Raw genomic sequence first — 22837 nt, 5'->3', positions numbered from 1 at the left:
TTTTGGAATTAATTCCTATTTATGATTTGCAACCTCGACCCTATCTCATTTCAACTTTTTCCACATGTACCACCCTTGCAAATTTTTTACTTTTCGGTACGATTTTTTTCGATTGCCGTAAAATTTGACATACTGAGAAGATGTTCTTTATTCTTTAGTATAGTAGGCTTTTTGAAAAGACTATCAGGTTTTTGGGTTGAATCTCACCTGAAGATACCTGACAAATCCCAAATGTTCAACATTTGTACCTGACATGGTCGTCTTTTGGTTATTTTGGACAATTTTCAGGGTGGAAATTCGAAATTTGTTCAATATTTTGTCTACATTTCGTCATTTTTTGCCACTTTTCAGGTTGAAAATTTGAATTTTTTTTCGGTTTTCCTTCCGACAGGGTCCCAAATTTACCCAACTTTCATATCTCTGACAGGGCCCACTTTTCAAACTCCAGCGGCATGTCCCCGTCGGCCATCAAGGTCAGTGCCGGGGGTTGGGTTTTTCAGTGGCATTCCACCATACTGAGGTAACCTACAAGAGGTGCAGTAAGCGATAGGTCATTTTCAAGTCGTTAAATGCTGAAAATTCCAACAAAGTTCACAGACTCGGGAGGATTTTTTCAGCCGGTGGGGATAAAAATAATGGCTGAGGATTTGAATTCCTTTGCTTTCAAGTCAGAACGTACAGTGAAAATAGAGAAGTAGCACAATAATTTTAGACAAGGATTTGTTTCTTTGATTATTTTAAATGTGGAATCAAATTTCGGTAAAATTTTCCACTTGGGACGATATTTTGGCCAGTTCCTTCAATAGGAGGAGAATAAACTTCATGACTTTTGTTAAAGACGAGTGTCTCTAATACTTTTCTTATCAATCCATTAGGAATGTTTTATTTATGTGGGTGAGATAATGAGTGTAAGTTGCTTTGTTCCATGTTCCTTTTTTCGATAAGTAGCAAATAATTTCTATTTCAATTTTGAGAACAATGTCACGAAGAGAACTTTCCGTTTCCCTTGATGAAAGAAGTACATATAATCTTCGCTTTTCTTCTTGATAAAGATTTTCAAAAAGCCATTATCTTTTCGAAAATTTTACTTTTCATACTATGAGTTGTATTCTTCTATTTATTATTTGCAAGATCATTTTCTCTTTTTATCTTCACATGACCAACATTCTTCTCAAAATTTATCAAATTATGTTCAGCCTTAGATACAAAGTGTGCTTCACAAAGTAATATTTTAAGACGTTGTTATTTTGTTAGCACCTGCGCATTTGCACCAAAACTGATAATACACCCCCTTCTCATAGACCAGGTAGGATTTTTTCAGACACTGGGGGTAGAAATGACGGACCAAAACTCGATGGGGATTGATATTCCCATGTTTTTTATGACTTGGGATTTATTTGAATTCAATTCTTTTCGAGCTAAAAGCTTCAGGTGAGGGTGGAAAAGATTCCACAAGATCTAATTATTTTCAGTGGGGACAGAGAATCTTCCAATGGGGATGATAAATTTTTCCAGTGGGTCTGTGAGGAGGGCGTGTGATAGTAGTCTTTTCGGAACACATTACAAATGTGAGAATGTCGTTTCAAGTAGTTATTCTATTTGAAAACGAACACCCGTAATGATTTTGGGATGTTTTAAGAAGTGTTGGCATATCATTAGTGCCAACAAGTTTTGTTGACAGACATAAAAAGATCGCAAAAAGTAGAAAAAAGACTTTCTTAATGTTTCACCTCACGGGTGAATCAAGGCAAGGCAAGTTGGTTAAAATGAGGCGTAATGAATATTAAATATATGAAAAGCCATACGAAAAAGGTAGAATCAGAAAAAAAGATCCCGACGTTCTTATTTGGTTGTTACTTGATGAGTGATCTGAAATATATAAAAAATAAGAGGCTTGGGGCCGAGGTTGGGTCCATCATTGATTTTCTCGATCAATGGGTGGTTGTTTACTACATCCGACCAGCGATTTCGGGATTCGTAAAAATATTTAGCCGGGAGCGAACTTTCTTGTTTCTTCAGTTAAAAATCACGAAAAAAATCACATGGTTAATCGAAGCGAAATTCTAAGACGAGGCAGGTACTCGTTAATGTAAAATTGCCCCATATTGCCGTACAAGATACTAAAAAGTAGAATATAACTCATCTCTGCCTCGGTGATCAAGTTTAGGCAGTATTAAGACCACAGGAAAGTTTTAAACTCTGAACTCTCAAGAATTTCAATGAACAGGTTATTAGTATCCATTTGCTAAAATACATATGTTTATTTCTTAGATCAGCTCTGAGCAGATCAATAGTTTCAATAAAATATCACTTAATGGATTTATCCCAATGGCATTTAATGGTTCTTTTGATCGAATGTAGTTTGGTCATATTCTTGAACATCATCCTAATCGTCTTCATCCTCCTTAAGCGTCAATTGAGATGTCAAATCTGTAGTCTTTTCCTGGTCAACCTCTTCTTTGCTCACACCCTTGAAGGATTAGTTGGAGTTGCCAGATCATCCTTCCTATATTCACCTAAGAAGAAAGATGCAGAGAAAGTCAATCTATCAGTGAATTTGTTCACAACAGCCGTCATATTTTCGTATTTAACCTATATCCCTGTGACTCTTGATAGGTAAGTTATGTATGTCATGTCATTCGAAAAAGTATTTGAAATTGAGAAGCTCTTTTTTTCCTCTTCTTTTTAGGCAATTTTTAGCAAAGACTTTTGCATCCCTGCTTCACATTCCTGGAGCACGAGTTATTTCGAGGAACCATCCCTTTAATATCAACAACAAACATAGCATATCAAAAAAAGGCATAGCGCCATATTTGAATCGATTTTGCATTGTAGCATCTAGATTTTAAGTATTTTTTTTTACTTCCTTTATTTGGATTCTAGGTTCATAGCCATCAAGTACCCTTTCCGATATCAAGCAATAAATTTCAAAAAAGTTGCCATCATCAACCTCACAATATGGTGCGTCACAATTTGTTTCGGTGCCGTAGCTTTAACCACTGGATTGAGTTCCCGTATCGGAGATGCTATAACCGTTTGCTTCACCGTTTTTATGTACTTATTAACTATTACTACGAATGTGAAAATTTATGGTGAAGTTAAAAGACATACAGAAAATCTAAAGAGGAATTGTATTGAAGATGGTGTTGGGAGTAAGGATAACAAAGGGCTTAACATTCCACATGGTGAGTTGACTTTGGAATCTACATCTGGTAACAAAACTATATCCCCGAAAAGGAAATTTATACATGATCCGAAATCTACAGTTGACCAGCTCTTATCTGTTAGCAATACCGCAAATGATACAGCTCAGTCAAGTCAAAACACATTTTCAAAACTTGCTCTGGAATCTCCGAACGAGCTTACAGTACCAGTTCTTGCAACAATAACGCCTATCTGCGAATATTCGGATAACAAGATAACTAAAAAACAAAATGAAAACTGTAACAGTAAGCTAAAACCCTCAGATGTCTCCACAGAGCCTTCTGAGAAACTCATCATTCAAGCTCTAACAACAAAAACCAGTAATAGTGCAACAAAACATCAAGATAACGCTCTAGAACTTCGAAATCAGCAGTTATTCACAACGCGCCCAAATGAATTGATCATTCAAAAAGCTCATTCATCAAGTGTATGTGAAGCAAGACCTCAAAATATTTCTTCACGTCCTGTATTGAGTAAAAAGAAAACTCGTCAATATCTTGACGCTCGTTGTATACGTTCTGCTAAAATGTGTTCGGTGATCGTCATAACATTTGCTTGTTGTTGGACACCACATGCCTTGCATGATCTATTGAAAATCACAAACGCAGCGCCCAGTATCGTCTACAGTGATAGTATATTGGCGAGAACAACTTTGGTTGTCGCGTTTTTGAATGGGATCATTGATCCTATTTTATATGTCACAATGAACAAGAGCCTTAAGAAACAAATCGGTAAATTCAAGAGACGAATACTAAATACTGTTTCACCCAGTTATAATTAGAATTGTGTTTAAATTGTTGCTAGAAAAGGGCTGCAGATTGTAGAAGAAAATTTAGCAATTGGCTAGACTCTAACCCTATTCTATTCTAACCTAGGCTTTTAGGGGCAGTTCAGAACTAGGGGGGGGGGGGCTGATCCTGTACCACCCCTTAACTTTTGATCTAGTGGGTCTTTTTGGATGAAATTTGGCACACAAGATCCTTGTCACATAAGGTAACTTTTAACAAATTTTTTTTTGGTGACGTCACTCATCATGCCCATAATGAGCAAAAGCCGAAAATTTCCTTTGTTCTCATAAATAGCTATTGTATTCTAACAAAGGCTTTATAAAAAAGTTGCCTGAGTTTGAAATACTTATTTTATCCTAAATATTCATTAAATTACGGTTTAAACGATATATTTGACATAAAAAATAAATTCGTATTGGAAAAGTGTCAATTTTTGGGACACCTTACTGTCAGAAATGTCATCATGCTCAAGGTGTGAAAATTTTTAAGTGTCAAATTTTTTTTATTTTGAAGCTGAATAAAAGTTAGGCATTTACAGAAATCTCATGGTAAAAGTCTCTTATTTCAGGAGCTATTACCAATAATTTGCCCTCCGAACAGAAACAGCCCCCCTTGGCCGAATAGGGCTAAGAAAGTTTGTTTTTTATTTAACCCTATTTTTAAAACACCCTGGCGCTTTTTTGCTAATAACTCACTAAAAAGTTTTTTCAACGCTCTGAAACTTCTAGTATAATCTTATGAGCAACATGTATACAAAATTTTACCATCATTCGCTCATTAGATCAGGGTTTTTTTATGATGGTATGTCATAAAATCCAGCTAAAAGCCTGTAAAATCTCGAAATCTTAAAATTAGCAAAACTTTTGATTTGGTTATCCAATAAACTTCAAATTTTGATAAGTTTTAGGTATCAATAAGATCTTTCAGAAAATTCTAAAGAAATTTTATAAAAATGATGATGTCATAAAAATCGACGTCATTAATTTTTGAAAAAACATTACTAATCTTCAGCATTTATTTTAAAGGCGCTATGGTAAAAACCGGCAAATATCTTTCAGAAAATTAAAACTGAGTTGAAAATTTTTTATCAATTTCGCCTAGCGAAAGTATTACGATCAGCTTTCGCGGTGGGTCGCGGCGGCGGGTCGGAAAAAAAATTAGAAAACGAAAGTACTCGATACGGTGGACGGACCCACTAAATTTAATTTACAAATTACACGCTCGTATAACCACGGACGATTTTCGCAGGTTTTCTTTGGACTACGTCATATATCCTGTGTTTTTAGCTTCACAGTTTGGATTTGTTCTTTTATTCTTATAAGCATATACTTTATAAGAATCAAATCAATAACTCTTGATAGACGGCGATATGCCCTTCGGGAATTAATTCTTACAAAGTAAATAAGGAATGGCGCGTAATATGAGCATATTTATTTTTCTTATAAGCATGTACTTTATAAGAATCAAATTAACAACTCTTGATAGACGGTGATATACCCTTTGGTTATTAGTTCTTAAGAATTAAACAACCATTGTTCTTAAATTGGTCTTATCTTTTAAGCGATTTTGAGCCTGATTGTTCATATAAAATTGTTTCATCAAGGCTCGATGTAAAGTAGATTTCAGATTAGCTCCCATCTCTATACTTCTTGTTTTTCCCATGCAGTTTAAACTTTAGGCGAAATTTTTGACTTCAAGTCGTCTTGTTAGGTAACCTTTACTGCAATTATAGTAGAAGGTCTTTTTCTACTGGTCAGCGGTAAATGTGAAGCTTACTGTCTTTATGATGACACCAACAACCCAAATCTTTTTCTTTTTTAAATTCCTTTCATGCTAGAGAACATTTCTGCCAAGTTTCAACTCCATTCCATCTCTAGATACCCCCTCGGATGTTTTAGAGGCTCCAAAGTTTAAAAATGTTCTTAACTTGTTCTTAACATTCTGGCCATCGAAGCATTATGTTCTTATATAGTTTGTTCTCATAAAAAAGGGTGTTATAGGAACCCCCAAAAAGCTTGATAATAATAGGGTTGAAGGGCTAATCTAAGATTGATGATGATATTGTCAATCGCCATTTCTAAGTTCAAATTTTTAACACGTCGTGTTTTCTCCATTGATCGAAAACTTTTAAACATTTATATGTCATCTATTTAATCGGTCAAACTTGTCTTTTTCGACCCAATTAGCATGTTTGGTTAGTCTAGCTAATTAGAAATATCCTTCTTATAACCATGAAACCGAAAACGGTCGTGTTTACTTCCTTAGGAGAAATTGACAAATTTAGAATAAACATTTTTTTTGTTGAACTTTTGATAATCTTATTGACCTGTCAAAATTATCATAAGACTTTTTATGATGGTAGTTCACTTTGGAGCTAAAGAGGTGGTTCCTCGAAGGGTGTAGGCGACTTTTTCTATTCGCAAGCTCAGCTCTTTCTCAATTTATTTTACGTACCTGGCACACAATGTTGGTTTAACCTTCAACAACTTATTGGCATCACAAGCGTAGGAGCCGGAGTTTTGAGAATATGCTAAGTAGAAAATGAGAAGAAGATTAAAGTTATTCGTAAAAAGTCAAGGTTGTGTTTTTTTGTGTGTTTTTTTTCATCGGGAAAACCAAAAAAGCCAAAAGGGTTCCCCTGTTTTGCTGCTAACATTGGTTTATTGGGTGTTTTGGATAAGAAGAAAAACGTAATTAAGATACAATTTATTTCATTGTAAGAATATCATTTTTAATTGTACGTGGTGTACCTCAAATTATGCAAAACAATACTTAATTATGACGGTGTCTCGTTTGGGTATAAGTTTATATTGATTAAAGGTTTTGGCTGCGTTTAGACCAGCCTGGCATTTGTAATTACTTGTAGTATTCTTTTGAATTCTATTGTTCCGCGCAATTGTTTGGTTTGTCAAATGCCTAATGATGCCAACGTGTTGGCATTTCGTTGGCATTTGAAATGCAATTTTGAGCAAAGGAATCCCCTTTTCTGGCATTTCAAATCAAACAAAGGAACCAAAACAAAGAGAAAAAATGACATTTTTGATTTTTTAAAGTATTTCCACGTTTTTTATTCAGTTCTTTCTATAGATTGTAAAATTTGCAAGATTTGCCATAGGCTAGCCCTACGGCAAAATGTTTCAGTTTGAATGACTGCAGTTTTTGAGAAATTCCATGCTTTTCATTGTTTGATCTGTCAAAGTTGAACTTGAGGGAATCACCTTTTCAGTAATGACTCTAAAAAGACGATTCCTTAAATGCCATGACAGAAAATACAATGGAAAAACTATTAAAATCGAATCCCTCGTGAGCAAATGCCAAATTACAAATGCCAGTTGGTCTAAACGCAGCCTTTTTTTCAAAGAAGAGTGATATCGTTTGCTTGCTCATCAATTTTGATTTAAAAGCTTGAGTTTGTACGGATGTGGTTTATTCAGGAAAATATAACAATAGGGAGACACCGTCCTGATACGAGACATGTGTCTGATATGAAACGGGAACACTTATGGAAAAATGAAACTTTCAAATCATGCTTTCTCATGAGCTGTAAGTTAAACCAAGCTAGACTATCTAAAGATAAAATAAAGAAACAAAAAATGAGTTTTAAAAACCGTATAAATTTCCGAGGTCAAATATTGAGTTTGTGTAACTTGAAAGGTCACAACAACATAATTAACAGTTCTCCTGACATAATATATTTTCTTTTTAAACTAAAATTTGAGAATGATAATATTAAAAGAACTTGTGGGACAAGCAGTTAACTTAACCCTTAACCATTTTATTAAGTTAAGAAATCTTTTATCGCACAGATTGTATAATAATATTGATATAATCAAAAAATAAGAAAAGAATGCCTGCATCCTGTCCAACCTGCAAAAAACCGGTATATTTTGGTAAGTACTCAACTTTTTAAATAAGCTTTTAAACCATGTTTAAACAAAGTTTGAGTCCGTACAGCTGAGATTTGGACCAAATTCTAGAATATTCATTTATTTACTTAAATTTTAGACAAAACTTATGATCTTACGAATTTTTATCCAAACAATTACTTATTCTATATATTTATCAGGATTCGGAAACATTACAACCCTCAATTCCAACTGTTTATTTGCCCGCCTATCTCGTCAGTCATTGGGATAAGAACTTTGTCCTTAAAAAGTTTTTGTGAAAGATTCAATTTTTTAATTGTTCTATGGAAAAAACAAATTTTATGAGAAGTTACTTTCAAAGCAATAGGATTTCTTCTTTCATCATCAGCACAACGGGTATTTTCAATGGGAAAAGATTTCCACAAGACATGCTTCAAATGTGAAAATTGTTCAAAACCACTCGAGATAGGATCCCATTCAATGGTAAGTTGTAACAAGTGTTTTTTTTAACCAGGGTGGACTAGCATATGGGTCTTTCTTTTCTTGAAAACAAGAACGCGGGAATAGTGCTTATAAAGAGTTCTTATAAAGAATTTATTATGTTGCAAAAATCACCATTTTTGCGAAAATTGCTCCCGAGAAGAAAACATTTGTCCTCCGAAGACCAAAAAGGGGTGGCCTCTGTATCAAAATATCCCTCAAATTTATAGTAGATGGGTACTAAAATACCGCTTCTCTAAAATGGGGTGGTGGTATGCAGAAAATTCTTGAAAACCCTTCTGCCTGAGATTTTAGTACCGACTGGGGGGGGGGCTGTTATGGAGGGCATCAATGGAGGTCATCAATGGAGAGCATCAATTTGCAACTTTTTCTATAAAACCTTTTACCAATCAAACCTAGTACACTTAAACAGTGCAAACTCTTCAATCACCAATAAGGTGAGCGGCCTCAGGACAAGTTGGAACTGTAGCGTTCTTTTTTTAACGGATTATGTAGTTCATGTGTAGATGTTTCATTTTTGTCAATACTTATATTTTTTATGTTTTGATTCTTAGCACCAAGGAAAAGCATACTGCAAGGAGACACGATGCGTGGCTACTGCCAAATGATGAACTTTATATTCTTAATTTTTAAATATACACTTATGTCTGAGGAAAGGATGAAGCCAAATTGATTGAATTAATTTTAAAGTTATACTTCCAAATTATGATCTTGTAATTCAGTTTGGTTATTCATGAAATATATATTTTTAATGCAAATTCAGAAAAATCGAGATTTTTTTTGGCTACGGCACTGGCTTTTGTTTATATCTGAGACGAGTGGCCTAAACTAGATGAATGAGATTTGGTTTTTAAAGTCCAAAGTATAAAGAGTAATTTTCTGACAAGTTACAAGTTATCCTTTTTGAGAGAAATCCCTCTAGAATCCCCCCCCCCAATGCGAAACATTGCTATAAATAATCTCTATGAATAAGTATCCTTGATGAAATATTTAAAAATTGAGAATCCACCGAATTGAGAAAAAGAAAAATAACCAATAGTGCAGGTTGATTTTAAATTTTTAAAATTCATTGATGTCATTGTTTAGGTTTCTTGGTTACCAAAAAACATTTTCGGTCAAGTACTGAGAAAATTCAATAGTTGATTTATGATTTATTTGTAATTTCCAACATTGAAAATCTGAAGTGAAATAAATCGTCTAAAAAAATTCATAACCATGCAACTATTTTATAAGTTGACCGAACTGAAAAGATAAGACAAATATCATATTTTCATATACCGAAGATGACTTTGAAAATATTAACTTTACTGTATTTGGCGGTTACTTTGTCCACTCAACAAGAATTATGGGGCCCTAAAACAAAAATCATTCAGCATAATATAGCATCACCAAATGTCGCAATTGAAACCGTGCGATTTATCAAGTTGAAGTTTGCTTACACTTCAAGTATGTATATCAGCTTCAACGATGGGAAGACAAAAATGCAATGTTTTTTGAGATGTATGGACCTTGCCGAGTGTGTTGCAATAAGCTATTCTGTGGTGAAAAACAGATGCAAAATTCACGCGACAGTATTCCGAGCTTCACCAAAAACCTCCAGAATAAATGTGGAATATGTAGCTTATGAAATGAAGGTCAGTTGATCGTGTGTTACACTTTTCTCTACTAAGATTTATTTTGCACAACACTAATACTACGCCCATTAAACCTTCGAACATCTTCGAATCTTCCTATTTTTTTCCAGGGGGAAGCATCTTGGTAGGGGGCCTACCTTTTTAAGGGGCTCCTTTAGATCTAAAGATTTTCAAGTGCCTTTAAACCTTGTCCAGTGGTAGATATGGGTAATTGGAGATTTATTAGTCCACCCGTCTGGTTGGTATTTTACAGACCAGAATATAAATTTGAGAAATTCACGCATAGCCCGATTGACTCGTTCGAATTGACTTTGACAATTGTATAAACATTTTAAAAAATATCAAAAACTTTTGTTTTTTCTTTTGTAGACAGTCAGTAAAATATTCTCAAAATACTGTCAGGCAATATGTTGTGCTTTTTACCATTCCATTCCTTTATGAACTTTTTTTCGTGTTTAGAATCCTTGTACAGGAAATCCAAACTTATGTGAACATGGTAGTTTTTGCTCACCGATCCGTCCTACAAAGTCATATGAATGTGTCAATTGTCTTCCACCCTACTTTGGAAAACATTGTAATGAAACACTTGGTAAGTGCACACTTTCGGTATATGAAAGAATGAGATCTTATAGCCAGTCTTTTCTAATATCTTTCAACATTTTAGGGGTTCTTAAAGGAGAATTAATATTTGAGATTTGGCATTCCATTTTTTTGCCTGGACAGGAAGAAGATTAAAAATGGAGTTTAATAAAAAAAGAACTATTTAAAAATCTTGTTTATTTACTTAATTATTTAGCTTTAAAGATTGCTCTTTTTCGGTTCTAAGAAGGAGAAAATTACACCCTCCCTCTATTTTGTGACGTAGGTTGCGCGGATGAATAACCATAATGTTTTAAAAGTCTGCAGTAGTAAAAAAGGGAAGAAGCTTGAAAGGAGTTTTACATGAATGTTATATTATTAGAATACTCGTCAGAGCTACTGTTTGTAGACGAAGAATCACTGGATCTAGACATGTTTTTTTTTCGTACTTTTCACAATCTCAGAAAACTCTTTTCACATCAAAAACTAAAAATACTCTCTCTTTGCTCTCTTTCATTTCTCTCTCTTTTTACTAAAATCTAAAAACCTACTCATGCGCATTATACGTCACAAATTTTGTTGCCATGGTGATATAAGGTGATTTTAAATTGTCTATTATTCGGTATAGAAAAAGTAAATAACTATGAATTATATATTTTTGGAATCGTGTTAATGAGCTCTTTCAGAATATAATCATAAGTTTCATTGAAAATCACACATATTAATTCCCCTTTAATATACAGTTAACACTCTGTAATTCGATTTTCAACTTGGGTTGGATTTTCATCGAATAAGGGAGCTTATCTAATAGAAGAGCTTCGATTATGAGGTTTATTGTTTACGGTTACTTTCAAAATCATCGAACAAAAGGTCGTATCGAATAGTAGAGTGTCGAATTAGATAGCGCGTAAACTCATGTTCATGGTAAACTGTACTTATAGAGTTTAATTTAGCTGATTCTTGTTAACATTCCATCTTCAAACATTTTATGCTTAAGTCATATTCGAAATTTTTGTCCTCCCCTCTCCCTTCCAGCGGACCCTCAATTCACAAAATCACGCAAATTTTTTACGAGTTTCACGCAATCCTGATTTTTCAGAAAATTGGAAAAATTTTCGAGAAAAATCAGGAAACCATTTAAAAATTGGGAAATTTGCACGTAGTCACGCAAAAAACTTGCGCAGATTCACGCATTCGTGCAATCAAATTCTAAAAGTGGATTTTCACGTTCACGCAAGTTTTTTTAATTCACACATCCACGCATATTTTTTTTCAATCTTCACACATTCACGCAACTAAAAAAGCCCATTCATGCATTCAAGCAAACCGCTGGAGGGGGGGGGGGGTGTAGAGAACGATATTGACTATATGTAAGGGAGTTAGAGGCATCGTTATTCATTAATGAAACTCTTAGAGGTTTAGAGGATAAAAGTTGTTGTTATGTTCCATTTTCAAGTTAATTCGTCTAGAGTTAATCCAATAAATAGTTTTTTGTTGTACTTGAAAAATTTCATAATGCTAATCTTGTTTTTTTATAGGTGCTCCCTTACCAGCTGTCACTGAAGGTAAGAATGGAAACCAGCCCACAAAACGAACTTGAATGGAAACCAGCCCACAAAACGAACTTGAATGGAAACCAGCCGACAAAACGAACTTTTCTTAACTCTCAAGCTTTGACATTGGGAAAATGGTTAATCCGGTCTTAAAGTGTTTTGAAATAAAGAAAAAAAATGGCCAAAAAGATCGTCCCCGACTGAAAACCACTTAGAAAATAACCTTCATTGATCACCATTACCAAATTATGGGATTTTGATGACATTTTTCATTCTCGCAACTCGAGCTCCACCGGGATAGATGGGGTATCTTTTAGCTCTATGAAATCCAGTGGGGTTTGTTGAAATCATAATCTCTTCTTTAGTTGTCGCCTTTTCCTTTGATTTTAGATATCATTTATGGGCGAAACAGTTCGTGTAGAATGCTGGATCATTTCTTTGGTTTACCATCTTCATCGCATCTGCCATATTTCATCCATCCGTGGAGAGATGCAAGAAAAATCAAAGTTTTGTGCAAAAGTATGACATGCTTGATATATAGTCTACGCCGTTTTTCTGATAGGAAGCATAAAAAAAGAAAGCTTCTTTGGCCTTTTTTGAGTGTTTCCGATAAGAAATCCAACGTCTAAAAAGATTTCTGCTTTTTAATTCACCCTGGGTCTCGCTTTTCCAGAAGAAAAATCCTTCATGGGGTGGAGGCATGGCGTTTTTCAATGGTGGAGGATATGTTATTTTAAAAGATCCTCCTGGACGTTCCAATATCATCGATATCAACCTTTAGAACAAGCAACAAATCGAGCCCCTGGACACTGAAATTCGTCCCTTGACATCGCAAATTCCCTGTGAACATCGATAAACTTGAAAAACTTTTATATCTTAATCCTGAGGTCGTTTTGTTCTGGGAGGACCTTTTTCAAATTCATAACATATTCTATTAAAAAAAAACTCCCACTTCCCAAGATTCTTCTTTTGTAGAGAATTATCAGTAGTCAAATCTTTATTATAGAAGACGAAATGATGATTTCTGACCTGAAAAGTTGGAGTACCTCCCCCATTCGCTTTCTGAAGTCTGAAGACCTTAAAGATGGGCTTGATATCAGTCAACCGAACTACCTAGCCCACACGTCATTCATCAAAACGTTGAACAGTCTAATGCATTTTGATAAATTCTACATTGGATGCACTAGAGATGATTCTGCTTGGTTCGATTTTTCTAATAAATTAGCCAGAAATTCAGGCCTTGCATTGGTCAATTATTGGACAAATGATACTAATAGCCGTCCTAAATCTTCAGATATGAATAGAAATTCTGGAGGAACTCCTGGCTACGATTTCACATTGCTGGATGAAAAATACTCTTCACCAGATGTTGATATTGAGAATCGTCCTTTTCAAGATTTCTTTGTGGGAGCCAATGGTGATAAAATGACTTTTACGGAGAACGAAAAAGAATGCTTTGGTTACACTTCTTCTTGGTTGTCATTTAGAATTGCAGGCTTATAATGTTTTTGAATAATGTTAAAATCTAAATATTGTATACTCCAATTTAGGGGGTAATAATTGAGATGTACTACTTTACCCTATATTCTATTTTGATCAATTCTTTCTGCCGTGGACACGTGAATAGTGAAACCAGCATGAACGTGAAAAAAAATATTTTCCTGCGTGAATTCGTGAATTTTAGAAAAAAATGTTTTTCTAAATTTCATGGATGGCACGTTGCACACTCTTGTTTGAAAATCTGACTCCCAGAATCAATGAACTTTTCATTCGAATGCGAAACCAAGGGGCTTTAAATGTTTTCTTGAAGAAGCAAGTTGTCAAGTGTTTTTTTCTGGACTATTTTAGAAAGTATGGGAAAACCATCGAGGAATTTTTATATATTTTTAGAAGTATTAATGTAATGTGTTTTGTTTTATGATAAAAATTTTTAAAGTACAGAGAAAAAACCAACGACAAAGGAAGAGAAGGTAAACAAATGAAATTAAATGGGCAAAACCAGCAAGCAAAAACAGCCAAAAAACTAGACATCCCTGTAAATATGGTAAATATATATAAACATTCTTAAAAGAAAGAAAAATCAAACCGGCTTTAAACATGTTTTAAGGATGTCCAATACTCAGCCTCCCCCAGATTCCATAACCCTGAACCGACCCGCAGTCCAAACAAACTAAAAAACATAGAAAATATACAAAATAACTCGCACACAAATACAAAGAAACAAAAAGCCTAGCGACTGGAAGGCCCATCAATGAATATAATGGTGTGAAAGTTGTCAAGAGCAGCGTTAAAAAAGTTTTATTTTTTGATGAACTTTGAACAGGTTTTGGTTTGCATTCGCTTTCATAGCACACGGTAATTTGTGTTAAGGATGAAAATATCTGCTAATTGAGCCATGTTGGCGATACACCCCGAAATAGTAGCCTTTCCTTTGCTACATTAATTTTATGATTCAATTATTGAGGCGAGAAAATGTTTTCGTGAAAATCTGCTTCAACCATCTTTTACTGACGGTGGTACCCTACTTTCATGCAAAAAAAATCAGGAAAAATTAATTATCCAGTTTTAAACAAAATCCAGAAAACCCTTTTTGTGGCTGTTTTTTGACTGGAATTTGCCCCCATCCAATCTTTTCCTTCTAAGATCGGGTTCCGTCACATTGGGCTCTTCCAGAAAATGCTCACTCGTACATGAGTTGGGAGGGTGCATCAAAATTTGCTATGACTGGGGTGTAAATTTGCTCTATCCGGGGATAATTTGGGTTGTCCGTGGGGTCAACTGATTCTTGTCCGGGGGAGCTCATAACGAACGGAAGAACGGACAATGGGATCTATTCAACAATAACAGATTTATTTTTCAAACATAGGTATTACACGATACATTTCAAAAGTCTTAGAAAAAATAAAAAAAGTCAATTTTTTTAACGGTTAAAGTGTCTACATTTTTAGAATAGGGATTTTAAGCTGAAAAACACAACAGCCGTTTACGATAGCAGCAAAAAACTCCTAAAATAATGAGAAGAACACCGGCTAAGGATCCTAGCACGATTCCAGCGATAGCTCCTGCAGAAATATTTGATCGTTTCTTTTCAACGTCACGATAGTTTGGATGGTTCAATCGTCCTCGTGTATTGGTATTCGGCAGCCTACTTGAAATACGTCGTCGGAAGTTAGATCTGTTAGGAATATTAGGGAGTCGTCTATGATTATTGATTCTTGAGTTGATTCTCCGTAGGTTCGTTGAGGTGCGGTGGACATTGGCTGGGTTTACGATCCGATGGTTAACAAATTGCGATGAGACTGATCTCCTTTTGATATTGGGATACGAGGGAAGAGAGCGAACGTATGATTGAAAATGAGCTCTGCGACCAACACTGGTACGGCCTGTTGAGATGACAGAGTGTCCAGTACCCGAGCGACCAGAACGCCCACCGCTTGATCGATCTCCACCTCCACGTCCTCCTTTAGGGGAACGTCTGATTCTCAAATAGACTTCATCGTCATCGTCATCAACTTGTTCGTTTTGGTTGCCAAAGCTGACATCTTCGTTTGAATTGCTGAGCCTTTGTGATTTTGTGTCTTCCTTCACAGGTGACTCAAGTTTTCCATCTTTTTTAACAAATTTCAAGACATCTGATTTGCCAATTTGGTCGTTTTTCCGTTGAGGAAATTCGTTTATTTGAGATGATTTTAATGCATCAGCCGCAAGTATGATAATCACCAGACAAAAATTTAATTTATGCATCGACACTGTAGTTAATGTTGATAAAGATTTGATTCTCCAAAGTATTTTCTGCTTTTAAGATGGTGATAATTGGTTGTTGACTGGATGATTGTTTTTGTTTTTTTTAAATAAATGTGCACTACTTATATACTGATATTTAGGTTTCCTATTATCAGATTTTTTGATTAGTATGTTATTTTTTCCCTCTTAATTGGTGTCATTAGCTTTGCAATAATGCTTCTCGTGACGTCATCATTTGCTTGAACGAAAGTAGCCGACACAGACTTCCCGCAGTATTACCATTTTATCGGTATTTTTACTGGTAAATCTGCTTTGTTGATAATTTAACGAGCCATTTTGCAATGAAAAATTCCTTATATATCACCAGGAAAAATAATTTATGAGAATAATCAACGGTTTCGATCCCTAGAAATTGGAAATAATCTGCTAAAGTCGAAGGAAAAAGTTTCCTTTATGTGTTTTGCTTGTTTACCTATCAAATGAGATCACGTCAAGTTCCATTAACATTATCAAATATTTTATTTTTCAAGTTTGCTGGTATATATTTGTCGAAGAAAAAGTTAATTCATACTACAGTATCTACGGCTTATTTCAAAATTCATTGCCGTAGAGAGTCTGTTGTCATTGTCTTTTCAAACTGACCGCTGCGATGGAGTGTTGGTGAGAGAGGGAAGGCGATGAGAGAAGTGCTGCTATTTATAAGTCATACTTCATCGCAGAGGTCTCCGTACGGAAAATTTTTTATCAAACAGACAATGCGCACAGAGTGTACTACGAAGCGAAATACGTGAAATACACTCTGGTACAGAGTATAGAAGTAAGTTAGTGCGCGTGCATCCATTCAAAATATACAAGAATAATCTTTCTAACTCAAACTAATATTTTGTGCCCATTATTGGAGAATTTCCACTGCATTAGTGGATTTTTAGCTTTAGTAAAAATAGCTCCCTTTTAAAACACCAGAAAATGTATTCGACGTACCCACATCCAGCGGGTATCACATTTTCTAAAAACCCTGGTCAAAGACGGCGTGTATAACTCAGTCCAGGGTTGTAAACAGTACCACAACAACTTCAAAAAGAAAAGTGACGTCAATCTTCCCACGCGATTTCAGGTGGGACAAAAGGTAAAAAGTTACTGTCGGAACGGTGCAGAGAAAAATCCGTGTACGTCTGATACAGGCTACTTTCTATCTAGCCTCTGCTCGATGTGAGAGAGGATCGACGGAAAGTCGGCAGCTCAAATCTTTGTTTAACTCGTGATGACATTTCAAATTTTTGTCTTGTTGCTTCAACTTTTCGTAAATTTGTTTTGTATATGGGAGATGATCATTGGATAAAAAATAAAAACTGATATTACAAGCTCCATTTTGTAGGATTTTCCTGTGCCATTTGTGAATTTTGAGCGTGTCAGGGATTTTCGGTGCGGCTTCAATATTTCCTGGCTCTTTGATTAGCATTTCTTCTGTTTGGAAAAGTGATGTTATCGAAGGAACAAATTTACTGGCTGCTTCTTGGAATTCCTTTGCAGAATTACTCCTTATTCATTTTGGATTTGGATTTGCTTGACTTTGGTCGACCCATATTGACACTCTATTTTACCAAAAGTTTGCACGAGTTTACAACATAACGTTTGAAGGATTATGAATCAAAAAAGTTGAACTTAGTTTTTTAAACACGTAGAAAACATTCGAAAGTAAAAAAAACATTCGATTTAAAATTCGAATGTTTTGCATTGGCTTGATCGAATGTTCGATTGACTCTCCCATTTGATGTTAAAGCCCTCTACACATTGAGATAAAAAATCGGCAGGTCCAAAATGCATAATACCTGATGCATATATTGCATGATGCATAATGCATAATGCATAATATTTGAAAAATGTCAATTTTAGAGCCTATAATAAGGAGAATTTTAAAGATAATACTTTCAACAAAACAAATATACCAATTTCTACCAGAAAATAAAGGGTAAAAAGCTGTAAATTTGAATTTTGGATGATGAAGAAAATCCATGATCCACTGAAAATGCTTGTCGCCATTTTGATTTTCATAGTTGTATTTTACAGAACGTAGTATAATGTAGAAAAAACACGAAAATATCTCCTCCGTATGTTACTTTTCTAACTCGAAAACGTAAATTTTATAGCAAGATCTTTCTGGGTTTTCTCAGAGATCTTTTCGAAGAATTGCTAATAAATTTCAACGGGTTTTCTCTCTTACAAAGCAGTAACCATGTAAATGCTTTTTTGTTAGATAAGCCAATATATCCAGCCAATATAAATTAAAGAGCTTCACCCGGAAGCTAGATCAAAGAAAATAGACTTCGAATCTTTTTACATTCGAATGTTTATGTTGTTCTTTATCTGATCTATTGCATCTTCTTATTATTTATGTTAACGGAAAACCCTTTGTTGTTATGATTCGAATATTTTCTCTTTCGTTCGGATATGTTCGGATTCGAAAAGTAAATATTATGTCTGGGGAAATCCCTCTGATCGGAATGTTTACAAGGAACTCTTCTAAAGAGGTTTTCGCGGTTTTAGCCTCTGCAAAGGAGAGTTTCAGAGAATATAAAATCGTACTGTAAATTACACAATACTATTATGCATTATGCAATATGCATTATGTTTTATGCATTTTGTACCTGCCGGATAAAAAATATATTGGATAGCCAACTTTTTAGAATAAATCAAGGCGTAATACTTCAGTTGCCATATACTTGTCATTTGCTATCTGAAAGTGATAGATAAATACCAAAAATAGCATGCTTATTTGCAGTGAGATAAATCTGTCGGATGGACTTTTACTTTTTTCCTAAGGCGAGGAAAAGGGCTACGATAAATCTTTAGCTGTTCTAGCTTCATAATACAGTGCAGTGAGGTATTGACTCCAATTAAAACAACAAGCCAGCAGCGTGTCGTAATTTAACAAAGAGGGTGACAGCTATATTTAAATTGAAGTTTTAGGACTATATTTCTGTCGGACGGACAAAATTTAAGATGCAATTTGTAAATAAATGGTGCAAGTTATAGCTACTGCACCCGTTTTTATTTGTTAAGGCGATCTCAAATTCGATAGATTTCGATTATTTAAAATTACTAAATAACAGAACACCTTTCCTCTCAAACTTTCATTATTTCAAAAATCTGTCGGATGGACAAATCGAACATGATAATATGATAAAAAAAAGTTAAAGTTATTCAAATTTGATGTTGCACCTTATATATATTCTTCATGCTACGGTTTATCATAAGAATGCGTTTTAATTTGTGATTACCAAAGGAAAATCTTTATCTTTTCCCAATATTATTTGAGCGTCCATCCGACAGATTTTTTTTAAGCTTGGATTTTATGAGTAGACCTATACCAGATTCAAAATATGAACTTTCAAAACAACTATTGGTCCATTACAAAGCCCAATGATCTGTTAAATAGTTTTGGCAAAAATAAACATAAATTTCCAAATTTTCAAATTTGGCCCTTAGGTTGACCTATTTCGTAATATGCCCTTCAATAAGATTGAAAGAAGTCGTAGCATTGGCGTCAAAAGAAGGCATCGCATGCATCGCATTCATTTTAACCCTTCAGCTACCACTGCTTCCTAGAAGTACTCCACGCAAAATTTAAGCGATAAAGATCTTGGGTCATCTTAGTCTGAATTGCAGACCTCTACAAAACCCCAGGTAGTATATAAGGAGCACGAATCCGTTAGTGGATGCCAGCAGCCTAGGGTTATCACAGGGCCCGTAAATTAAAAATAGGTCATTATTTTTCTAAGTTAAATTATGAATAACCACGCAGTATTTATAGTTAGACAAACCCATGTCTCGTCAGAACACATTATTTCTAGCTGATTAATTTTAACAAATCAAACCATAAAGAGTGATAAGTTTAGGGAGACAAAAAGTGCATTAAAGGTTTCCTAGAAATCAGAACACATCATTTTTTATAAAAACAAGTGATACTTTTATGGACCTACCCGGTTTTGCATTTAACACATTTATAATTGATATCTACGTGGCGTGACTATTAAAAAATCATTCAGAACACAAATAGTGACGATCTATTAAAATTAATCGTTTGTTTCTTATTAAAAAAACGTTTAGAAACCAAAATTTCATGCTCTTGAAATATTCTTTCATACTCAAGACTTTGTGAGCAAAATAAAACATATATCTCATTAAAAAATTGAGTAATTTGACTAAGAACATTGATGTATGCTTATTAATAGTGATTCTTATAGATAAACATGCGTTTTTTGAGCCAACAATTTTTTTTTTGCAAAAATCTGATTGAGCCATCTATGATGGTATCCTACTTTCATGCAAAAAATTAACTGATTAATTTTCGAAGATCTGATCAGAACAGATCAAAACTTCTAGCTGAAATATGCTCTCAGAACACATCGAAAAAAGAGGTCGCCTCGCCGGCTGCTCTACTCGGAGTTTTAACATGAGACTTAAAATTTTGAACCTTAGGATCTCAGGATCTAAAAGCTCAAAAATGTCCCAACCATAAGGCTGTGAATATAGCCTGGAAGTCACTTAACCCCTCCCAATTAAAAAAATCCAATGAAACAAAGTGGAAGTACTGAAACTGCAATTCTCGCCCGATCTTTTAATTCTGAAAAACGTTAAAATACCCAGAAGTGCCAATATATTTCGGCGTCAATTGTACATACAAAGTTTTGACAAGATTTCAAATTTTACCAAAGTAACATTGGCTTAATTTGTTCAGGTTTAATTTTTTGACTGAATTGAGTTCAAAATTTGGAACATGGAAATTGCTGAAAAAAGCACATCCAGACTCACCTAAAACTTTGGTGTTGTAATAAAAAATTTTTTCGGGTATTTTCGAAATTTTTGACGGATTTGATCAATCCAAATGTCTTTTTATGGAAAAATTGATTTCAAGACTTTTCGGTGAAATGTGGTCAAAAAAAGCCCAATTTTCAAGATTTTGGTCCTTTTAGGGTCAGAATGAACGAATTTCGGCTAGAGAGGGGGTGAAAGTACCTACTTCGCAAAACGAACGACAAATTTCTAAAATTTGAAAATATGCACCAGAAAAGTTTATATGCCATCCTAGACTATCAATGAACATTTTGTCACACTTTTGTGGCAGCTTTTCACCCAAATTTAATGTTTTCGCAAGATCACCACAAGCTCTGCTATGTTTACGTGACTTACGTGACGATTTATCAATTTTTGTGAATTTTTTTTTTGATTTAAGAAACCTGTATTGTTTGATGAGTATTCAGTATAGAAATTAAAAAAAAGAGCTTTCCAGCTTAAATAATACCCATTTCTATCTTTTTCATTGATTTTCTCAAAACCTGTTTCCGGGAGTTTGCAAGTACCTTGTCAGCAAGCAATATCTCAGGATCAGATAGAGATTTTGACTTGAAATTTTCAGGGAAATTGTCTTATGTCGTTTGGCATGGAATGTACTGATTAGATTCTTTAAAAACTGGTTTTCTGATTTAAAATCTTAAAAGATCTAATTTTCAGGATTCTGACCCCCTGAAAAATATTTTCGAAGAATTTTTCAATTCATTCCGTAAACTTTAGAAATATTAGTCATTTAAAAAAAGAATCAACTTCATAGCTCAACTCAGTGTTTCATTCAGAAAGCCTGACACGATATTTTTGGACTTTCTTACTCCTTGACTGGTTTTACCCCCGTCTTAGGTTATTTTAGATTTTTCTATTTTTGGAAATGTTAATAGTTGTGAAGAAGTACAAATAAAAAACGTACCTTTGTTAAAGCCTGATAGGTTGAAAAGCTCATTCAGTTCAAGAGATGTGGATAAGTATTTTTTCTCTGGAAAAACCAAGAAATAGCAAAACAGCCTCGTCCTCGTGTGTAATGCATGGATTATTTTTGATACACTCATAAATGGGCGTCCATCTCTGGCGTCCATCAATAAACGTGTTAAAAAGCCGATAGTACCCTGAGAACGAGGTTGACAAAGAAACAGATTGAAAACGCTTGATATGAGTTTTAGGCCAGGATGTCCAAATTTTACTAATAATCATCATTAAACTTAATTTATGTATGTAATCTAATTACAAAACAATGGAGTAATCAAGAGAAGCATTCACGTTAGAGAGGGTGATTGATAAATTGAATGATCGATATAAAGGATAAGTGGTCCCCAGCTGTTTGCGTGAATGTGTGAATGGGCTTTTTAAGGGCTCTGACCATAGTCCAAAAATTTTTTTTTTATTTGAACATAAAAGTTATATTTCAGGTTCCTTAACACTTTTAACAAAGAATTGCCTTTATAAATTGCTTTTTAATCGAATCAAGGGATTCGAATTAAGAATTTAATTGCAAAAATGACGTTATGAACTTTAAAAAAATGTTAATAATATGTTGCATCACCCTCTTTTACAAAAAGTGCTTAGTGTTAATGGGTAATTAACTTTTTTGTTTCAAAATTTCTTTACACTGTCCGCAAAGAATTGAACTATTTTAAATTTTGCGGAAAATTTTTCTATAATATAAAGATGTGTCAAAAGTTATGAATGTTTTTTTAAGCAAAATCCAGATGAAAAATTGATGAAAAACCACTATTTTGAAGATTTCGAGACAAAGAAGCATTTACAAAAATTTTCCGCAAAAATTTTATTGTTCGGTAAAAGATACACCATCTACTGCGAAAATTTTATCAAAATGTTAAACTAAAGTCTATTCACGATAAGTGTGCACTCTTTTTTCATTTACCTATAACTTTTGAAGGAATTCTTCAATCTTTATAAATTTGGTATGATTGGAAAGATATTAGTAAGTGGAACAATTTGAAATAAAAAAAACTTTAAAAAAATTCTAAAAATGAAGATGAAAATGAAGAAGAAAAAAATGAAGATCTTGTATAAAAGTGCTATAACTATCATTTTCACTGAAGTGAATCCTTAATCATCGAACGTCATCACTGTGAAAAAAATTCTCAAAAATAATCCTT

General features: G+C 34.2%; 2 protein-coding genes and 1 long non-coding RNA gene across 3 annotated transcripts; all 3 read left to right on the top strand.

The window, feature by feature from the left end:
• The first annotated feature begins 2252 nt into the window (after positions 1–2252).
• Positions 2253–3985, top strand: LOC136805027 (uncharacterized). Its single transcript, XM_067061562.1, has 2 exons — positions 2253–2616; positions 2884–3985. Exons 1-2 carry the CDS (start codon positions 2315–2317, stop codon positions 3983–3985), a joined length of 1404 nt encoding a protein of 467 aa, XP_066917663.1. The 5' UTR covers positions 2253–2314.
• Positions 3986–7807: 3822 nt separating this feature from the next.
• On the top strand, positions 7808–8974 carry LOC136805098 (uncharacterized). Its single transcript, XR_010846336.1, has 3 exons — positions 7808–7882; positions 8247–8341; positions 8914–8974. It is a non-coding gene; the product is annotated as an uncharacterized lncRNA (long non-coding RNA).
• A 693-nt stretch (positions 8975–9667) lies between these two features.
• On the top strand, positions 9668–13628 carry LOC136805018 (uncharacterized). Its single transcript, XM_067061551.1, has 5 exons — positions 9668–9993; positions 10453–10582; positions 12111–12137; positions 12516–12644; positions 13132–13628. The coding sequence occupies exons 1-5, from the start codon at positions 9808–9810 to the stop codon at positions 13626–13628; spliced, it is 969 nt and encodes a 322-aa protein (XP_066917652.1). The 5' UTR covers positions 9668–9807.
• Positions 13629–22837: the final 9209 nt, after the last annotated feature.

This window comes from Clytia hemisphaerica, unplaced genomic scaffold, assembly GCF_902728285.1.
Source record: "Clytia hemisphaerica strain Z4C2 unplaced genomic scaffold, Clytia hemisphaerica genome assembly, whole genome shotgun sequence".
Lineage (NCBI taxonomy): Eukaryota > Metazoa > Cnidaria > Hydrozoa > Leptothecata > Clytiidae > Clytia > Clytia hemisphaerica.
The sequence above is the reverse complement of the archived record's forward strand: the minus strand, read 5'-3'. Positions and strand labels throughout refer to the sequence as shown.